The 17,952-nt window shown below is 36.8% G+C and overlaps 1 protein-coding gene across 16 annotated transcripts in view; it reads left to right on the forward strand.

Moving 5' to 3' along the window:
* Positions 1-17,952, forward strand: part of phf14 (PHD finger protein 14) — a 159,210-nt gene that overhangs the window by 17,403 nt on the left and 123,855 nt on the right. For all 16 annotated transcript variants that reach the window (XR_015515918.2, XM_087294431.2, XM_087294435.2 and 13 more), the window contains 2 exon segments: positions 13,070-13,229; positions 15,098-15,209. Coding sequence is in view for 15 of the 16 variants with exons in the window: in XM_087294431.2 (XP_087150557.2) it covers positions 13,070-13,229; positions 15,098-15,209 (272 nt within the window). In the remaining variant the exon portion in view is untranslated.

A 17,952-nucleotide genomic window follows, 5' to 3' on the forward strand; every position in this document is an offset into this window, starting at 1 on the left:
TCCAAAAGTAAAGAATTTATGTTAGTTTTTACTTTTTTGTTCAAGCTACCTCACAGAAGTGCTGTGAATGTTAATATAAAGGGAATTAAATAAAAAATAAGGAACATCCCGGATCTGTTTCTTCGCTCTTTTTTATTCTTTTTTATGTATTATAGAATTATCAGATCTGTTTTCGGTATCGGTCGATACTCAAAATCAAGTGACTTAGACTTGAGGGAATAAAAACCTGATCGGGACATCCCTAGTTGTGAGCCAAAATTCTTTTAACCTGCAACCAGTATTTAGTCATATTTAAACTCTTATTTGTGTAAATGAATGATTATTTAATGTTTTAATCAATGTTAAAAAATGTTGAAGGCTAACTGAAGAGATTCACTCGGACCTTGAGTTAAATAAAAGTTCAATCTAACTTCCAGTCCTGCTTTGTTTCAGGCTTTAGCACTATGCCTGAAACAGATGCGACTTGACAACATGCGGTAAAAGATACATTTTCTTGTTTGTCTTCTCAGTGCTTGTTATAGGTCATAGAAATTCTGCTTTTTAGTCAGTGCAAGTCAGGGAAAAGCATTTTACATTTGTCTTAGAGTGGGATCCCTGAATGTAGGACATACTTGCAGTTTGTAGCCCAAGACCTGCACTCGGCTGCTGTTTTTCCACATCAGCTATTTAGGGTCCGGCTGCTTTCGCCAGAGCCATAGAGCTTTTGAATAGCAATGACAAGAGTCTGTCATCGGCAGTCTGGCGCAGTTAAAAAATGTGATGTCACGTCTCAAACTGCGGGGAGCATGGGTGGCTGCTGAGACAAAGGATTTAGATTTTAATCTGTCTGTTTACTGAAGGAAAGTTCAAGTGGCAGTTTTGCCTAATGCTTCATTATTTGGATAACTCCTCCATTTGGAAATGTTTTTGGGAAAGAATCTGGAAAATGGAACAATAAAGTAATGGAGCAAAGGGGCCACAAGAGAAGCACCAAAGATAAGAGACAAGCTGTCATCCTTAGATGCGTGCAAGTGTCTCACAGCTTGACTCTGAAGCTCGGCAGTCTGTGGAGGCTCTGACCTCGCATATGGCCTCGCTCAAACTCTGAAGGGAAAGACTCTATCAGAGGAAAGCGCCAGAGACTCGTCGACGATCAGAGAAGAGAGGCAGACCGGAGCCTTTTGCTTCCAGTAGTTGACACGCTTTTCCTTTTCGGAGCTCAAACTAGCGCTCGCACAATGCTTTTGATTAGCATCTAATTCTAACGCGCTCAATTTGCACGGTCGTCATTACCAGAGAAGTGCTAAAAAAGACACTCCCCTCCGTATTTGATCTGGTCTGCAAAGGCTATTCTGGCTAATTATGAGTCCTTGTTTTCCGCCTCTAACTTGTTTGTTGTTTTTATGTTCTTTAGTAGTTCATTAAAACAAAAAGAGGGATTTTACTGGCTGTGGTGTAATGGTCGCCACTGTCGTTCGGTGAAGTGAGTTTATTAAAACCGTACCCCAGCAAAAAGCATCACATCGTTCAGTAATGGCTTTGCACTCATTGGAACACCAATTACCATGCTGCTAGTATTGATTTCAGTAAGACCCTAATGAGTTCTGGACCGTAAAGTTAATTATTTCCCCAAACATAGGCAATTCATTTAAGTTGGTTACTTGCTTAGATGGGCTTTTTGGTCAAATTTAGTCTTCAGAGAATATTGTTGTTGTCTTTTAAGCTGTCTTTGCATTGTCTCACTTAGTGGTCTTGGGTAACTTTTCAGTTAGTGCTTACAACTTGCATATACAAATTTGTCCTCGGTTAAGATTCACTAAAATGCAAATCCACTGATGCACCAGTCTAAAAGTTTTAAATGAATGATCTTAATGTTATTATAATTAATGACAAAAACAACTTTTGATTATCATTATGTTCTTTATACACTCACCAGCCACTGTAGGTACACCTATCCAATTGCTTGTTAACACAAATTTCTAATCAGCCAATCACATGGCAGCAACCCAATGCATTTAGGCATGTAGACATGATCAAGACGATCTGTTGCAGTTCAAATTGAGCATCAGAATGGGGAAGAAAGGTGATTTAAGTGACTTTGAACGTGGCTTTGTTGTTGGTGCCAGGCGGGGTTGTCTGAGTATTTCAGAAACTGCTGATTTACTGTGAATTTCACACAACTATCTCTAGGGTTTACAGAGAATGGTCCGAAAAGAGAAACTAGCCAGTGAGCGACAGTTCTGTGGGCGCAAATGCCTTGTTGATGCCAGAGGTCAGAGGAGAATGGCCAGATTGGTTTGAGCTGATAGAAAAGCAACAGCAATTTAAATAACCACTCATTACAACCAAGGTATAAGGAAGAGCATCTCTGAATGCACAACACGTCCAACCTTGAGGCGGACGGGCTACAGCAGCAGAACATCACTCTGGGTGCCACTCAGCTATGTCAGCTATGAACAGGAAACTGAGGCTACAATTCACACAGGCTCACCAAAATTGGACAGTAGAAGATTTGAAAAACGTTCTCAGGTCTGATTTGTCTTGATTTTTGCTGCGACATTTGAATGGTGGGGTCAGAATTTGGCATCAACACCAAGAAAGCATGGATCCATCCTGCCTTGTATCAATGATTCAGGCTGGTAGTGGTGTAATGATGTGGGGGTATTTTCTTGGCACATTTTGGGCCCATTAGAACCAATTTAGCATTTTGTCAATGCCACAGCCTACCTGAGCATTGTTGCTGATCCTGTCCATCCCTTACAGTGTACCCATCTTCTAGTGGCTACGTCCAGCAGGATAACGGCGCCGTGTCATAAAGTGTGAATCATCTCAGTCTGGATTCTTGAATATGACAATGAGTTCACTGTACTCAAATGGCCTCCACATTCACTAGATCTCAATCCAATAGAGCGCCTTTAGGATGTGGTGGAACGGGAGATTTGTATCATGCATGTGCAGTTGAAAAATCTGCAGCAACTATGTGATGCTATCATGTCAATACAGAGCAAAACCGTAAGAATTAAGGTGGTCCAAGCTGGTACCAGTACCTAATAAAGTGGCCTGTGAGTGTACATAACACTGTACTTTTTTAAAACAAGAATGGAACAGTCCCTTGTGTAATCAATTGTTACTTGTAACTTTGTGGATTTAATGTAAATGTGTTGTGTTAAAAAAAGGTTGTTTGTAGAACAAAACCCAGAAGTTACAATGGAAAATACTCTCAGTGCTCAGTCTTCTGACCCATCACCATGTTTCACTTGGACAGACTCTTAAAACTTGGCCCAGTGGAAACTAGACAAAAATAAATGATTGGCGACTAGTCTGTCTTGTGCTTTCAGCTGTGTATTTTGTTATAGGAAGAAAAAAAGTGCCTTTATTTCTTCCTTTATATCATATTGTGACAGTTCTTGTGATAGGTCTGTGTTTTGGGAAGCCTGTAAGAGACTTTGTGTGCTGAACTGCATTAGTTTTATGAATAGGTTTCTCATCACAAGTTAAACAGTTTTGCTTCAAGGTATTTGCTGTGCAGACTCCAACATGATGTATTGAATCTTGCTTGCACTTGTCTGTTTTCACACTGGCGCACCTGGGAGAAGAGCTCACATTATCCCTCTGTACAGATGGGTAATTGCTAAATTAATTCAGGTTAAGTATTTTGCTCAAGGTTAAAAACATGTTTCTCCCATGCTCTGTCTGATCTTCCAGTCATCAGATAGCAAGCAAGGGAGCAGTGGTTATGGTCTACATTTCAGTTTGCCTTCTAGGGAAGATTGTTTTGTCATAATGGAACTGTGCTGCATGTGATTCTAGTCTCTGTGCTCTGTTCAATTCAATTCAAGTCTACTTGTATAGCGCTTTTCACCATAATTATCATTCCAAAGCAGCTTCACAAAAGGTGTGTCATTTGATGTTGAAGTTGAGGAGTTGTGTTAAGGGTTGGCAGTATATAAACACGGTTAACCTGCAGTTATACAGTATATAGTGACTGTCCAAAAGAAATGATATGTACATGTAATAGTAATAAATGTTTAATGAAGTTCAATTTAATTAATCTTTTACAATGTAGATTGTGTCAAAGCAACTTCACACGGAAGATTATAGTGAATTGAAACAGTGTCAGAGATTAAGGGCCTACTCACACTATGCCATCCGTACCATGCCCAGGCCCGTTTCCCAGATCGGGCTCAAGCACAGTTCACTTGGCCGGCCCTGGCCCGGTTGGAAGAGGTGTGCCTAAGCCCGGTTCACTTAGGCAAAGCCCGAAACTGAAAGCGAGACGTGACTTTTAAGGGACTGTTTCATATGGATTTATTAATAATTTTTACTGTTCAGTGAACGCAAACTGCCGTAGTTTATTAAAGACGCAAACCCCTCACTGCACGACAGCTGCGCGCCTTCAGCAGACCTCCTCATTCCTGCAGCACGAGAGCCTTATGATTGTTTATGAGCGCCAAACGTGGCGGATCTGTTAGGCGAAATATCTGACTGTGTGTCCCCGCATCCCTAAGGACTGTTTGGCGAAATATTTGACGGCATATCAAACGACTGAAACGATATAACTAGAGAAATCTCCACTGTGCTGCTGAGTGAGAGAGTGCTTCTCACTGTACAGCGCAGCAGCGATGACGTAAGCGTGCCGAAGCCCGTTTGTGGTGTGAGCGCGGGCCGTCGGGGGAGACGGGAGGGGGGACAAGCGTGCTTTGGCCCGGTTCGAGGCAACTGTACCTAGTGTGAGTATGGCCTAAGTTCAGGGGAATGGGGGTAGGGGGGTTCCTAGAGGGGCTGATTAGTGTACTGAGAGTTTGTTGTCTTTGAAGATTTCATCTGCGTTTATGACCTAAAACGCTGTATTATGTCTGGCCAGTATTTTGTGCTGTCATCTCCTCAGTAAACATAAGCTGTAAAGAAAAGTGACAGTGTGTCATTGGCAGCTTGGTGCACTTATCTATGTTTAAATTGCCTTTTTTGCTATATAATGCTTTTGGTTGTAATGCAAAGTAAATAAATGACTACCTACAATGCTGCCACATACTCCGCCATTGTTATGTTACGTATTTTCAGTCACAAAAACATTGTTGTCATATAAACAAAGAAGTAAAAAAATCTACTGGAAGTTTCCTGTTTGGCCTGAAATGTTGGCATGTAAATGGCTCCTCAGATGATGCGCCCGTGGGATTACAATATACCAAATTATAGAATTACACACTTTCGTCTTGGTATTGAAAACAAAATAAAATTATTATTATTTTAATTTGGTTCTTATCACTAAATAGTTTCACCTGTTCTGTAAACAAGTCTCATCATATTTTCACATTTGGAATTTTTGTTTCTGTTAAAGCAAACTCTCTGCTATTTGCTCTAATAGTGTGGCTCATTTTAATAAACCTGTAATCTAAACCCTAGTGTGTAGTAAAATAGTGGATTTATGGAGACCAAAAACAAGGACAAGACTAAAAATAAGGCATGACTTCTCAAGATGTGACCATTAAAAACAACTCAAGCTAATGTTATTTTATTTTGTCATAATCACAGCATTGTTGTCCCTGACCCTACATACTAAGAGAACAAACTACAGAAGTAAACATAGCCTCAATGTCTCAAAGTCAGCCTAAAATACCCAACCCTCTGCACATCGCTTGATGTTAAAGTTTAATTGGGTGATGCATGAGGACAATTATCCAAAACAGAATCAGCTTCACATATTAATGGGTAAAAATAATCAGAAATAACTTGCCTGCAAATCCTTAAATCCAATGGAAAATATAGGACCTGAAACCATATCGCCATTGTGCTCATGTAACCTCAGCTACTTCAAAGATGATTGTTCCTTCAGTTATTATACTGTAAGATGATTCATTTAAAAAAGTATCTGTTTATATGGTGCAAGGCAATCCTATAAATGTAATGTTTTATAGTGCAATTGAGAAGTATTTAATGTGTTTAATACCTACACGAGCAGCAGTGAAAACACTTTTGACTTTCAGTGACTACTGAAACAAAACATTTCAATCACTGCTGAATAAAACCGATTTATGAAGCAAATTCAAGCCTTTGTTCTGAAAAACGTGCCTTGTTGAATAACAGCTGAATCACATTGGTTTCATCCCCAATACAAAAACCAGCTTTACAGAATTAAACAAGTATTAAATTAAAATGTTATCTGGTTTGATAGAACCTTCACGTTTTTTTCACTCACATGCGTTTCATTTTATTTCTTTTCACTCGCCTCTTAATGAGGAAATGATTTATTCCACGCATTGCTGCTTATGAAAATGATTGTATTGTTTTGTGAAAGAGAGAGTGTTGGTTTTCAAAAGGCCTTTTTTCCAGTAGCTGTGAATCGGTTTTGCTGATTTACATCAAGGCAGCTGCCATTCGTAGCTCCTTCCCTCGTCTTTTTTCGTTTTTCTCTTTCTCATCTGCCAGGTTAGTGCGCTCTAATTGGCCCCTATTCATTCATTCCCGTGCCCCCCAACTCGCTTCTGTTGTTCCTCTATGTGGTCCTGCTTTGCATGCTGACTCGGCTAATATTTGAGCCATTGAATAAATCTGCTTCATCCTGGATGAAAAATATTAGCATTTAGGAAAGAAACGGAGTGGATATAATTGAAATACATCGCTGCACTGAACGCTTACTCATTAATCATTTGACAAAGACTAAAATAGTCAAAGGACTTTTGTATTAAATGTTCTGGCTTCAGTATGAACTAATATGGAATTAGAGGAACATTTGTTTATTACTGATGAATCTTTTTGAAAATAAAGTAAAATAGTCAGACAATCAAATTAAAAATACACCATTATGTTCACAGTTTATTTAAGCAACATTTGTGTGTGTGTGTTCTGATAGATTGCTATTTTGATGAACTGAATTGCACTCTTTTCATACATTTTGAATATTTTGTAATGCATTTTGGTCAACAAGGAGTTGCATTAACATCACAAAAGTGAAGGTAAACAAAATTTGACATCACATATACACTACCTGACAAAAGTCTGTTTTAGGAAAAAAAAATCCAAGTTTTAGGAACAACAAGTATTAACTTTGAGTTGATTATTTGGTATCAGAAGTGGCTTATATGAAAGGCAAAGGCCTCTAATTGTGCTTATTTTACCAAAGTAAAGTATGATCATTCCTTGATTTTTATTTATTTAATTAGGACAGTAAGGTCTGACTTTGCTTGGCCAAAAAAATGTCTGACTTTGCTTAGTCTTGTCACTTAACAGAAATAATGTCCAGTATAGAATATAAAGTCATGTTGCAGTGGAAACAGAATTAATATTGTGTATGACTCCCATGAGTTTGGACGGCTGCATTCATTCATCTCTGCAATGGCTCAAATAACTTATCAATAAAGTCATCTGGAATGGGAAAGAAAGCGTTCTTGCAGGACTCCCGGAGTTCATCAAGATTCTTTGGATTCATAGTCAATGCCTCCTCCTTGATCTTACCACAGACATGCTCAATAATGTTCATGACTGGTGAATGGGATGGCCAATCCTGGAGCACCTTGACCTTCAGGAACTTTGATGTGGAGGCTGAAGAATGAGGAGTGCTTTCCTACTGAAGAATTTTCCCTCCTGTTGTTTGTATCCCCAAACCATGATTTTTCCCTCACCAAACTTGACTGATTTCTATAAGAATCTTGGGTCCATGCGGGCTCCAATTGGTCTTCTGTAGTATTTGTCATGGTTGGGATGCAGTTCAACCGATGATTCTTTCAAACAATCTACCTTGTGCCTATGATCAACTAGAAATCAAGTTATTTTTTGTTGCTCTTACAACTGGGATCGACGACAAGACTTTTATTAGGTAGTGTATAGTGAATTAAAATATATATGTAGAATTATTAGCCCTCCTGTTAGTTTTGTTTTCTATTTTTTCTCCCAAATTAAATTTAACAGCAAGGACTTTTTCCACAGTTTTTCCTATAATTTTTCTTCTTCTAAAGAAAGTCTTACCTGTAATATTTTGGCTAGAATGAAAGCAGTTTTTAAGTCTTTTTAAACCATTTTAAGGTCAAATTAAATTTTAAAATATAATTATTATTTTTTTATAGATGAGTTTATATAACTTTTTATTTATGTAAAGATTCTGGGGGAAAAACTATTTTGATGTTAATACAAAATCTGTTTTTAAAGCAAGTCAGCGTGTTTGAATTATTTCTGAAATCATTTGACACTGATGGAATCTTTGTAAAAAAGACCTTTGTGAAAATATATCATAATCACTGCCATCACTGCACGGAATCACTTCTGCAAGTTAGAACTGTAATGAAGTTTTCCTATTCCCATTGGCTATTAGAGATGCAAATAAAGCACATCGCTGTCAATTTTACAGCCTGCGGATAAATTATTGCCTAGCCATCATTGTTTGTGTATTGTGAGAGTGAAATTGAACACCTAAAGAATAAATTGAGAAACACACACACATACTATCCCAATCCTAGGAGTTGTTACCACATTATCAGATCGCAGTCTTACCCTGACATGCACATACACACATCAGCCTAGCTTGTTAACTCTTTCTGAACCCATCCCAAGCCTTCATTAAATCTTGAAAGTGTTCCTCTTGATTTTGTCACCACCCTTCCCCAGGTCGCTCTTTACTTGCCAAGCTCGTCATTTCTGACAAGGATAATCTTCCCTTCGGGGATTATGAAGCTTTCCTATAGTCATCACTTTTTTCCAGCTTAGCTCATATTAGCCAGCACCCTGTGGCTTAGCAGGTCCAGCTTTGTATCGGAGTTCAAAAGGAACATCGCAGATTTGCTTGACGGTTCGGCAGTAAGTCAGTTAAACCAGCAAACTGATCATCGCGAGCTCCAGCCCTATGGTTCAAAGCCCAGTTGGTAATGCCTACCCAACTGTTGCCAGCAGTGTTCCCATAATACCTTTCTCTAAGAAAATAAACGTCTGGCTGGGCTCTGTAATGGGCTCCATTACCACATGGTTCAAAATGACTGCAAGATGAGGGTTCCAAAAGCCTCTTATTTGCTCCCACTGGTGGAAGATGCTGTGTGCTCTTCACATGTGCTTGTTACATTTAGGGTCATGCAGCCAGTGTTGTCTTTTAGACAATGGGACTTGGGTGTTTCTGACAAACTTTGGTTGTGCAGCTCGACATATTGTACTGCAGAACCATTGATCACCTTGTTTCCAATCAAGGCCCAGAGATTTAGCTGAATGCTGATTGGTTACAGAAATACGTCACAAGCTTATAGAACTAGCCAGAATGCAAACATAAGAACCGCCATGTTTTAAATACACAGCTGAGACATTACATCGTAATACTATATGCATATAATAATGAGCCATGGATGACCCGAGCTCAAACAAATCTTGTCATTGTCTTGATGTACTGCCACAAAGCCAAGAAAAACAAAATTTGCCATGACCTGTTGTTGTTTTTACGAGGCCGTTTAAAAGTGCGAGCGGTTTTCGCTTTCTTCAGAAAGCTTGTGATCACGTCAATATTTGATATAACGAACTTCTTGAGCTGATGATAATAACGTGTGTAATTATTGAAGTGTCTTCGACATCTGATTCTTTCAGAAAAGGAAAGGACAAATGCTAGAGTGAAGGTCGAAAAACAAAGGAGAAGCCCGACAAAACACAGAAGCAAATTGTTTTGGCAACCTGAATAACCATAAACAAACTGCCATGTTTATCATCCCCTTTTGGAGTATTATGAACTCGGAATGACATAATTCCTCTCTAACAGAGGTTACATGTGCTGGTGAAGATTACAGACACAGATGAGAGGTTTGTTCTGAATGTGGGCTATGTTGCGTGTTGTTTTTGAACCTAAATAAGGACTAAATGTTTGCTGTGTGTAGTTTTTCTGTAATTGGTAACATATCGGAGACTGTAAGGGGCTGTATTTGTTCATATATGTTGCATTTATTTATTTATTTTATATAATTACAGACGTTACAGAAGGCTATTTTACACTGTCATTGATCTTGGCAGTTTTAATCAAATCCTGTTCATAGAAAAATTAGTAATGAACATTTGCACACAAGTATTTATGTGTATAAAGCATCTGTTTTGTGAGAAGTGCTTCTCATATAATTTGTGAACGACCTGAATGGCTTTACTTTAGACATGTATTTGAGCGAGAATGAATAAATCTCCCTTTTTTCCACAGGGTTCTCAGTTTTGATACGTTTTTTTTTTTTCAAAATGTATGTCTGTCTTGGTGTTTCATTGAGCATTTTTCATGTGATATTCCAAAATGCTCATATATATATAGGTGGATTGAAGTAAAGCAAATGTGAACTGTTTTTAAGAAAAGTCCATTTCGATGGTGAACAAATTCAAACTAGGCATGTACAAGATTAGATTTTTGGTAGTATCTGATAAGTTTTTTTTAATAAGTTACAGTTTATTGGTCAATCGCTGATCTCGATTTGTTTGTGTTTTTGGGAAAGTGTTATTTTACAATTGTCAAACTGCTACCAGATATGCAGATATACTTTTACTTAAGATGCCATTTTTTCCACACAGAGTTAGGTCAATCTGCATTCTCCGAACATATGGAATGAGCTTCAATATATACAAAATATGAAATCTGTACCATCTATTGCTTTATTTAAAAATATTTTGAAGACTGTAAATTTAGAACAGTACACATTTAAAAAATGATTATGGATTATGATACTTTTTTGTGTCTTGTGTTGTGACATTTTTATTTATTTATTTATTTTTTGTTGTAACTTTGTCCTATGCTGCCTGTCTTGACTAGGACCTAAAATAAAATAATTAAATAATAATTAAATAATAACTAAATGTAATATTTTTAGTATATATAGCCTTTCATATTTTCCCTAAGCTTTCTACCAAATCTAAGTCGAGTACTGCGTTTATCATCAAAAATCTAAAACTTTCAGCCTACTGGTTGGAGAAAAGCCGTGCATGAGCATTCTCCGCACGCTTCACTGTTTGGGTCTTTTATAGTGAGTATGCAAAGGACCTGAACTTTTATTTGCTTGTCTGTCTCTCCATTTCTTCACTGCCCCGGGGCCGGTTTGCTGTATTATGAACAGCAGCGTTATCTCTGTAGTGTTGGGAAGGAGCTGATTGCCACCCTTATTGGTGGCATAGAGCACGTTTGCGGAGTGTAATAGGCGTCATGGTAACCTGATCAGCACAATAATTGTCTTGGCAACCTGAGGAAATTAAGGGGACAGCATTAAAAAGCTTTCATTGGCCCAAACACTTCCATCTTTGACTTAAGGTGCTGCCATTTGATCAAATAGGCTTATTATTAATGTTTTCTGGGAAAAAGGTTTGGCAACAAAACCATTCAATTCACTAGATGTCTTTTTTTTCCCCCTCTGACGTGCACAATAGCAACATCATGCAGCTCAGCCATAATGGTATTTTCTGTTGTAGTAATTGCCTTGCCGGCATGTTCACCTGCACCAGTTTTATTTTGTTGTTTTCATTTAAAAATATGACTTTTCATTAAATGTTTTTACATTTTTCATGTTAAATGTAAAGTTTTCTTTTCTGAAAACATACTATAGATGTTCTGTAGTAGCTGAAATGTAGGATTACAATTTTAACCAGATTTAATGACACTTAAGATTTTTTTTTTATTATTGTTTCAGTGAAACAAGCCAGTTAACATTACCTTGTAGTATGATGTTTATGCTTTCAATGTGCCAGTTTTTTAGTAACTTGAGATTAAAGAATTGCCACGTAAATGTTTTTTAAAATGTTACTTTCTAATCATAAAATGTGTCCATATAGCACAGTTTCTTCAGCAGAATTAAAGGTGCTGTATGTAAGATTTTGACTCTTCTAAAGCATATCATAATATGTTTGCAGATGTTTAAGAAACATGCTGAGTAAACATTCTTAGTTGTCTGAAAAACAAATGTAAGGTCAGATATTCTGCTTTGAAAATGTTCCTTCTGTTCCGGAACGATGTCTGGTTTTGGTTCTTTTAAGCCACCCAATGCCAGCTTACTCAGTTATATTTCAGCACCCGGGTTGTCTTGTTGGAAAACCATGTTTTTCATTCAGTCAGGAAGACTCTCAAAGCATGCGTCTATGACCAAAATGCAACCACTGCTGGACAGTAGCAGACTCTGAAATGAGATGCAGATTCAGAGTTCCACATGAGGCTATTAATTAGCAAATAGCATAAATATTATGAACTTAAACATTAGTTGAGCGGGTTACATTGTAACCTTGTGTCCTAACAACGCACTATGTGACTAGTTTTGCAGTGATAAGCAATTTGACTGTTTGCACTAGACAAAACAAGATAGAAATTTAAATATAGCTATTCAGAAAAACAGAATATACTCTCACTCACAAAATAGTAAGGTTTATAACGTAATTAATACATATTAAACCTTTTTAACATTATTAAATATGGCAATCTAAAATGGCATTTAAACTTGTAAAATTTTATGTGTCTATTTTCAAAGAAGAAGAGTACTTCGTTTATTAAAACTACCAAAGCTTACACTAGAGGTACCCAAACTAAGGTCTGCCTAAAGTTGGAAACCTTTGATTTGGCCCACCATCCCACCTGAGAGGGAGAATGATGGGGATGGTTTAGAGATTGTCAATTTGAATTGAATGTAACCCTTTGTTTGTTTGTTTTATTGTTAAATGCGAACTGAAATGAAATGTTTCAATTAAATAGTGTGCATGAATCAGATTTAGTTTAAATACTGTCAACAGACAATGCAAAGACTTTGGTGAGCAAATCAAGTCAATTGCAGATTCTGCTTGACCTGTGTATTCAGCATAGAACTCCACTGTGTTATAAATGTGATTGTTCATGTTTTTTTATTGCTATAAGTTATTAAAAGTTATACTGCATTAAATAATACAATTTAAAGTAATATTTTATATTTATTTTGAAATATTATAAAATAAATTACGCCTGGCAACTTTAATGTAAAATAGTTTGGTTTATTTACCTTTGGCCCATGGCTCTCAGTGATATTTGGTTTTTGGCCCTTCATACTAAAAAAATTGGGCACCCCTGGCTTGAACAATCTTAAACCTCTTTGTGAGTTTGGAATTTCGTTTGTTTAATGTTTGATGCTTTTGTTGCCCCTCACAGGATGTTATGGTGTCGATGGTGAGAGTGATTCTATCATGAGCTCGGCCTCAGAGAACTCAACAGAACCGTGGTTCTGTGACGCCTGCAAGAACGGTGTTTCTCCCAGCTGCGAACTCTGTCCCAGTCAGGACGGCATCTTTAAAGAAACTGATGCAGGGAGGTGTGTTTCAACCAATGCTTCCTCTGACATTACATTCGAATCATCAGTCATCATTATTAGACCCATTAAAGACACAACCATCCACATCAAACCTTTCATATTCCAGCGACTCCTTTAATTGTTGTGTATTCAATGAAAGTTTTGTTGAGCTAACATTCTAAAAATGCTAAATATTTGAAGAGGGCCAGGTATATGCAGGATGAGTGAAGGAGAGAAAGACGTAGTGGATTTGGCTCGAAGGGAGGGATAGAGAGAGACGGAGAGGAAGAGAGAAGTGTCTGAAGCGTGAAGACTCAAGCCACGTTATCACTGATAGTGCTCCTCAGCCCGCCTGCACCCAAATTTGCTACTTCACTAGAGCATGAAAAACACAGCAAATTAAAGTGTGGAGCGTGCGCTCACCGAGAGATGGATATCTTTATATTGGACTTCTCCTTCCTAAAGTCTGCATTTGAAATTTTGTCACAGCGAATGGTCAAGTTAGAGCACATTTGAACCTTTAACTGTGTATTTCCTTCAGTGAAGAAAGGCTTTAAGGATGTTGTCAGTATTCAAGAGAGAGAATAGTAGTCCATTACCTTGATGCTGCGCTGTTCAGTGTGTTTGATTATGGTTAAGCTCTTCTGGATTACAGACATCCATGAGCAGGGTTGAAGACCTCTGCTCTGTTTTTTTTTTTATATAAATATATTAAATTAGTAAAATATAACGATAAAATGAAAACTAATAATTTACTATCGATAACTTTTTCCTCTCAAACTGTATTAATAAAAAATATCAGCATTAATATGATAGCATTAAGGTGGCACAGCGAGTAGCACGTGCACCTCATAGCAAGAAGGTCGCTGGTTCAAGCCACAGCTGGGTCAGTTGGCATTTCTGAGTGGAGTTTGCATGTACTCCCTTTGTTCGCGTGGGTTTCCTCAGGGTGCTCCCGTTTCCCCCACAAGTCCAAAGACATGGGCTAAATTGTCCGCAGTGTATGTTTGTGAATGGAAATGTGTGGATGTCTCCCAGTGATGGGTTGTGGCTAGAAGAGCATCCGCTGCATAAAACTTGCTGGATAAGTTAGTGGTTCATTCTGCTGTGGTGACCCCAGATTAATAAAGGGAATAAGCCGAAAAGAAAATGAATGAATATGTATGCATCAGTGAGATGTACCAGTATTTTAGACTCATGTTTTACATCGCCATGATGCTATAAGTGGCTCTTACTCTCGTTTTCTCGTTAAACTACTGTTAACATTTACAGTATAGTTATCTGTATTTACAATAAAACTCATTCATCTTCATATCTTCTTGCCTTTCTTTCTTCAGGCTGGTTCTCACAGCACCAACCCACCTCTCCACCCCGTACCCAACATTAGCATTGGTTGGGGAGGTTCTTTTGTCTCCTGAGGCATGAATCTACTAAATGTGCTTAGCTTAGTACTGCTCCCCTTCCATATTCCCCTTGTGGAAAAAAAACTGGTGTACAGAATTTAGAAGATTGTATTCTTTCTTCAGAAAGAGTGAAAATAAGGATTTCTACATGGTTTTGTAGTAAATAATCTAGTCAACAAGATCCTATTCAGAAGTGTTTTTTGGCTTTGTTTCTGTGACTTTTATTTCTCTAAATCATACTAACATGCATAATCTTGATTTTTATGTAAACATATGCATCCATCTTTGTTGTATATAATTGTAGCCTAGTTTGTGCTGAATTAACTAAAAATACATAATTTAGGGGATTAATAAACAGGTTAATAGTGTACTTCTGAATTATAGCAACACTGTTAGTTTTTCAGCTGATGAATAAGGAATTGTCTCTATACTATGATAATTGAGTAAGAGAGATAATACTGAACTTTATTCTGTGTTCTTTTGAAGGTGGGTGCATGTGGTGTGTGCCCTGTATGTTCCAGGGGTCGCATTTGGAGATATTGACAAACTGAGGCCGGTAACACTTACAGAGATGAACTACTCAAAGTATGGAGCAAAGGCAAGTAGCACAGTTGTTTATATGACCCACTCGATAATAAAAAAAGCATTGCATTATAAAGCAGTTGATAACACTGCTTTATTGAACTTTTATATTAACAACATTTTGCAATATGGCAAACACCATTTGAAGCTGCAAATGTTGTGGAATAGATGTTCTATTTTGAAATCTGCATCAAATTAAATGCAAGTATATGTGAAAGCATAACATAGTGTCTACTTTACACTTTTTTATAATTTAACATGTGGGAATAAAGGGTCACGCTTTATTTTTATGGTCTGTTTGTTGAATTTAGGTTACATTGCATTTATATGCCAAATAATTCTCATTAGATTATAAGTAGACAGTTAGGTTGGGGTTAGAGTCAGGGTTAAGGTTCCTTAAGTTGACATGTACTTGCAAATTTTCTTAGAGTCGGTTAAATGTCTGTTGAAGGAGCAGTATCAGCAGATATTAAGCAGACAGTCTACTAATACTCAAATGGACCATCAAAATCAAGTGTTACAGAATAAAGACGTTAAAAAACTTACCAATCATTTACCATAACAGATATATTTTTGTAAGAATTTTGACATACACTTATTAAAATGTATGTAACAGAATAAGTCGTTATATAAAATGATTATATATAAATGATTACATGTTTATAGTGATTATATAAATCTGATTATTATAGTTGGGCATAGATTAATTTTGGAATTAATCTTGATTAAAATGGCTCATTTGAATTCTGCCGAAGGCATTCAGAATATGTGTGCTACCCAAATAATAAGTCTTTGAGAACGGGTTTCTCAAGCTAGGTGTCGCATTAGACCAGGGGCTCATCTCCTGTTTCCAAATGCATCTGAATCTGCTTGAGAAACTGTTAGAAACATCACTGATAATTGGTGATGAAAATAAATGATGTTTAATAAGATGTACTTGTGTTTACTAACTGTTTATTCAGTTAAACATGAATTTTGAACTGTTTTGTTGGCCTACATAAGCTCAAAACAACGATTTTTTTTGATCACCTTAATCTGACTAAAGTCATAACTGAACTAAACAGAAATGTAATTAATACGTGGAGTATGCAGATATTAGTGGCATTATTGAAGTAAACACCGCAATCAAACTATTACCGTCTTGTAGGACTTTTCTCCATATTTTCTGACAAGATCCACACACACTGCTGTCGGTAAAGGACCACACACACACACACACACAGACACATAAATGCAGAAGTTTTTTTTTTCCATTTGGCTTGCATTTTTAAATTTCATAACACTCTCAAAAATCTTCACTCCTTATTTGCGTCTAAAACCCCAGTTTGTCACAGCGGCATAAAGGAAATGTACATGAGTTAAAGTGAAACTGTCGAACTGCAGTTAAAGTCAGGCATCCTGCTGATTTAAATTCAAAATGGCACTTTTTTTGTCAGACGGCTCACCGGTCAGGTATACATCCGCACTAAAATATCAAAGTGAAAGTCATCATAGCTTGCTTGGAATAGACTCAGCTCCAAAACCAACTTTAAAAATAGATTAACAGCGACATTTTTTTAGCGCGTGATGAGTCTCACATTAACGCAGCACGTTAACGCTGATAACGGCCCACCACTAATATATATATATATATATATATATATATATATATATATATATATACACAGTTGAAGTCAGAATTTTTAGCCCCCCTTTGAATTTTTTTTATTGTTTTAAAATATTTCCCAATTGATGTTTAACAGAGCAAAGAGTTTTTCACTGTATGATAATATTTTTTTTCTTATTTGTTTTATTTCAGCTAGATTAAAAGCAGGTTTTAATAAATAATAATAAAAAAAACATTTTGAGGTTAAAATTATTAGCCCCTTTTAGCTGTTTTTTTTTGATAGTCCAAAGAACAAACCATCATTATACAATTACTTGTCTACGTACCCTAACCTGCCTGGTTGACCTAATTAACCTAGTTAAGCCTTTAAATGTCACATTAAGCTGTATAGAAAGTGTCTTGAAAAATATCTAGTCAAACATTATTTACTGTCATCATGGCAAAGATAAAATAAATCAGTTATTAGACATGAATCATTAAAACTATTATGTGTTGAAATGTGTTGAAAATACTCTCCATTCTCTCCATTAAACAGAAATCGGGGAAAAAAAATAAACGGGGCTAATAATTCAGGGGGGCTAATATTTCTGACTGTATATCAGGCAGTGAAGATCTCTGATTTTTAAAGAAATCAGACCTTAAACATGACAATTTTAAAATAGAAAGACAGTTCACCAGAAGAGCTGAGGCTGGCTGGCTGAAAATAAAGGTCTGTGTGCAAATAGCCCATTGAATGAACAGACAGTTCAAAAGAACAACATTTATCTAAACTTACTCTCTATCATTTTAATTGTTAAATAAATGTAATACTTTCTGAAAATGTTTCAACTGCAGATTGTATAAATGTGTGAATGAATTTACATTAAACAGAAGTGATCTGTTTTATTAATGTCATATCAGCACATATTTCAAAAAAATATTCAATGATTTAGTAAAATCATGAATTAGTAAAATCACTGAAGTATTCTAGATGTTCTTCAACCAAAAAAAGTGCTTGAAAAGTGCAGTAAATCGACTAATACTGATTCACCAAAAGACATTTTGCTCTTGACACTTAATTTCGAAAACAAAAGAAATTCGCTTTCAGATAAAAAGATGTGAAATGCTGACTTTTTTCAGCGAGCAAAGGCCGTCTTTCACTTCCCTCCCAAGA

The sequence above is a fragment of the Danio rerio genome, chromosome 19 (assembly GCF_052040795.2).
Source record: "Danio rerio strain M-AB ecotype USA chromosome 19, GRCz13ab, whole genome shotgun sequence".
Taxonomy (NCBI): domain Eukaryota; kingdom Metazoa; phylum Chordata; class Actinopteri; order Cypriniformes; family Danionidae; genus Danio; species Danio rerio.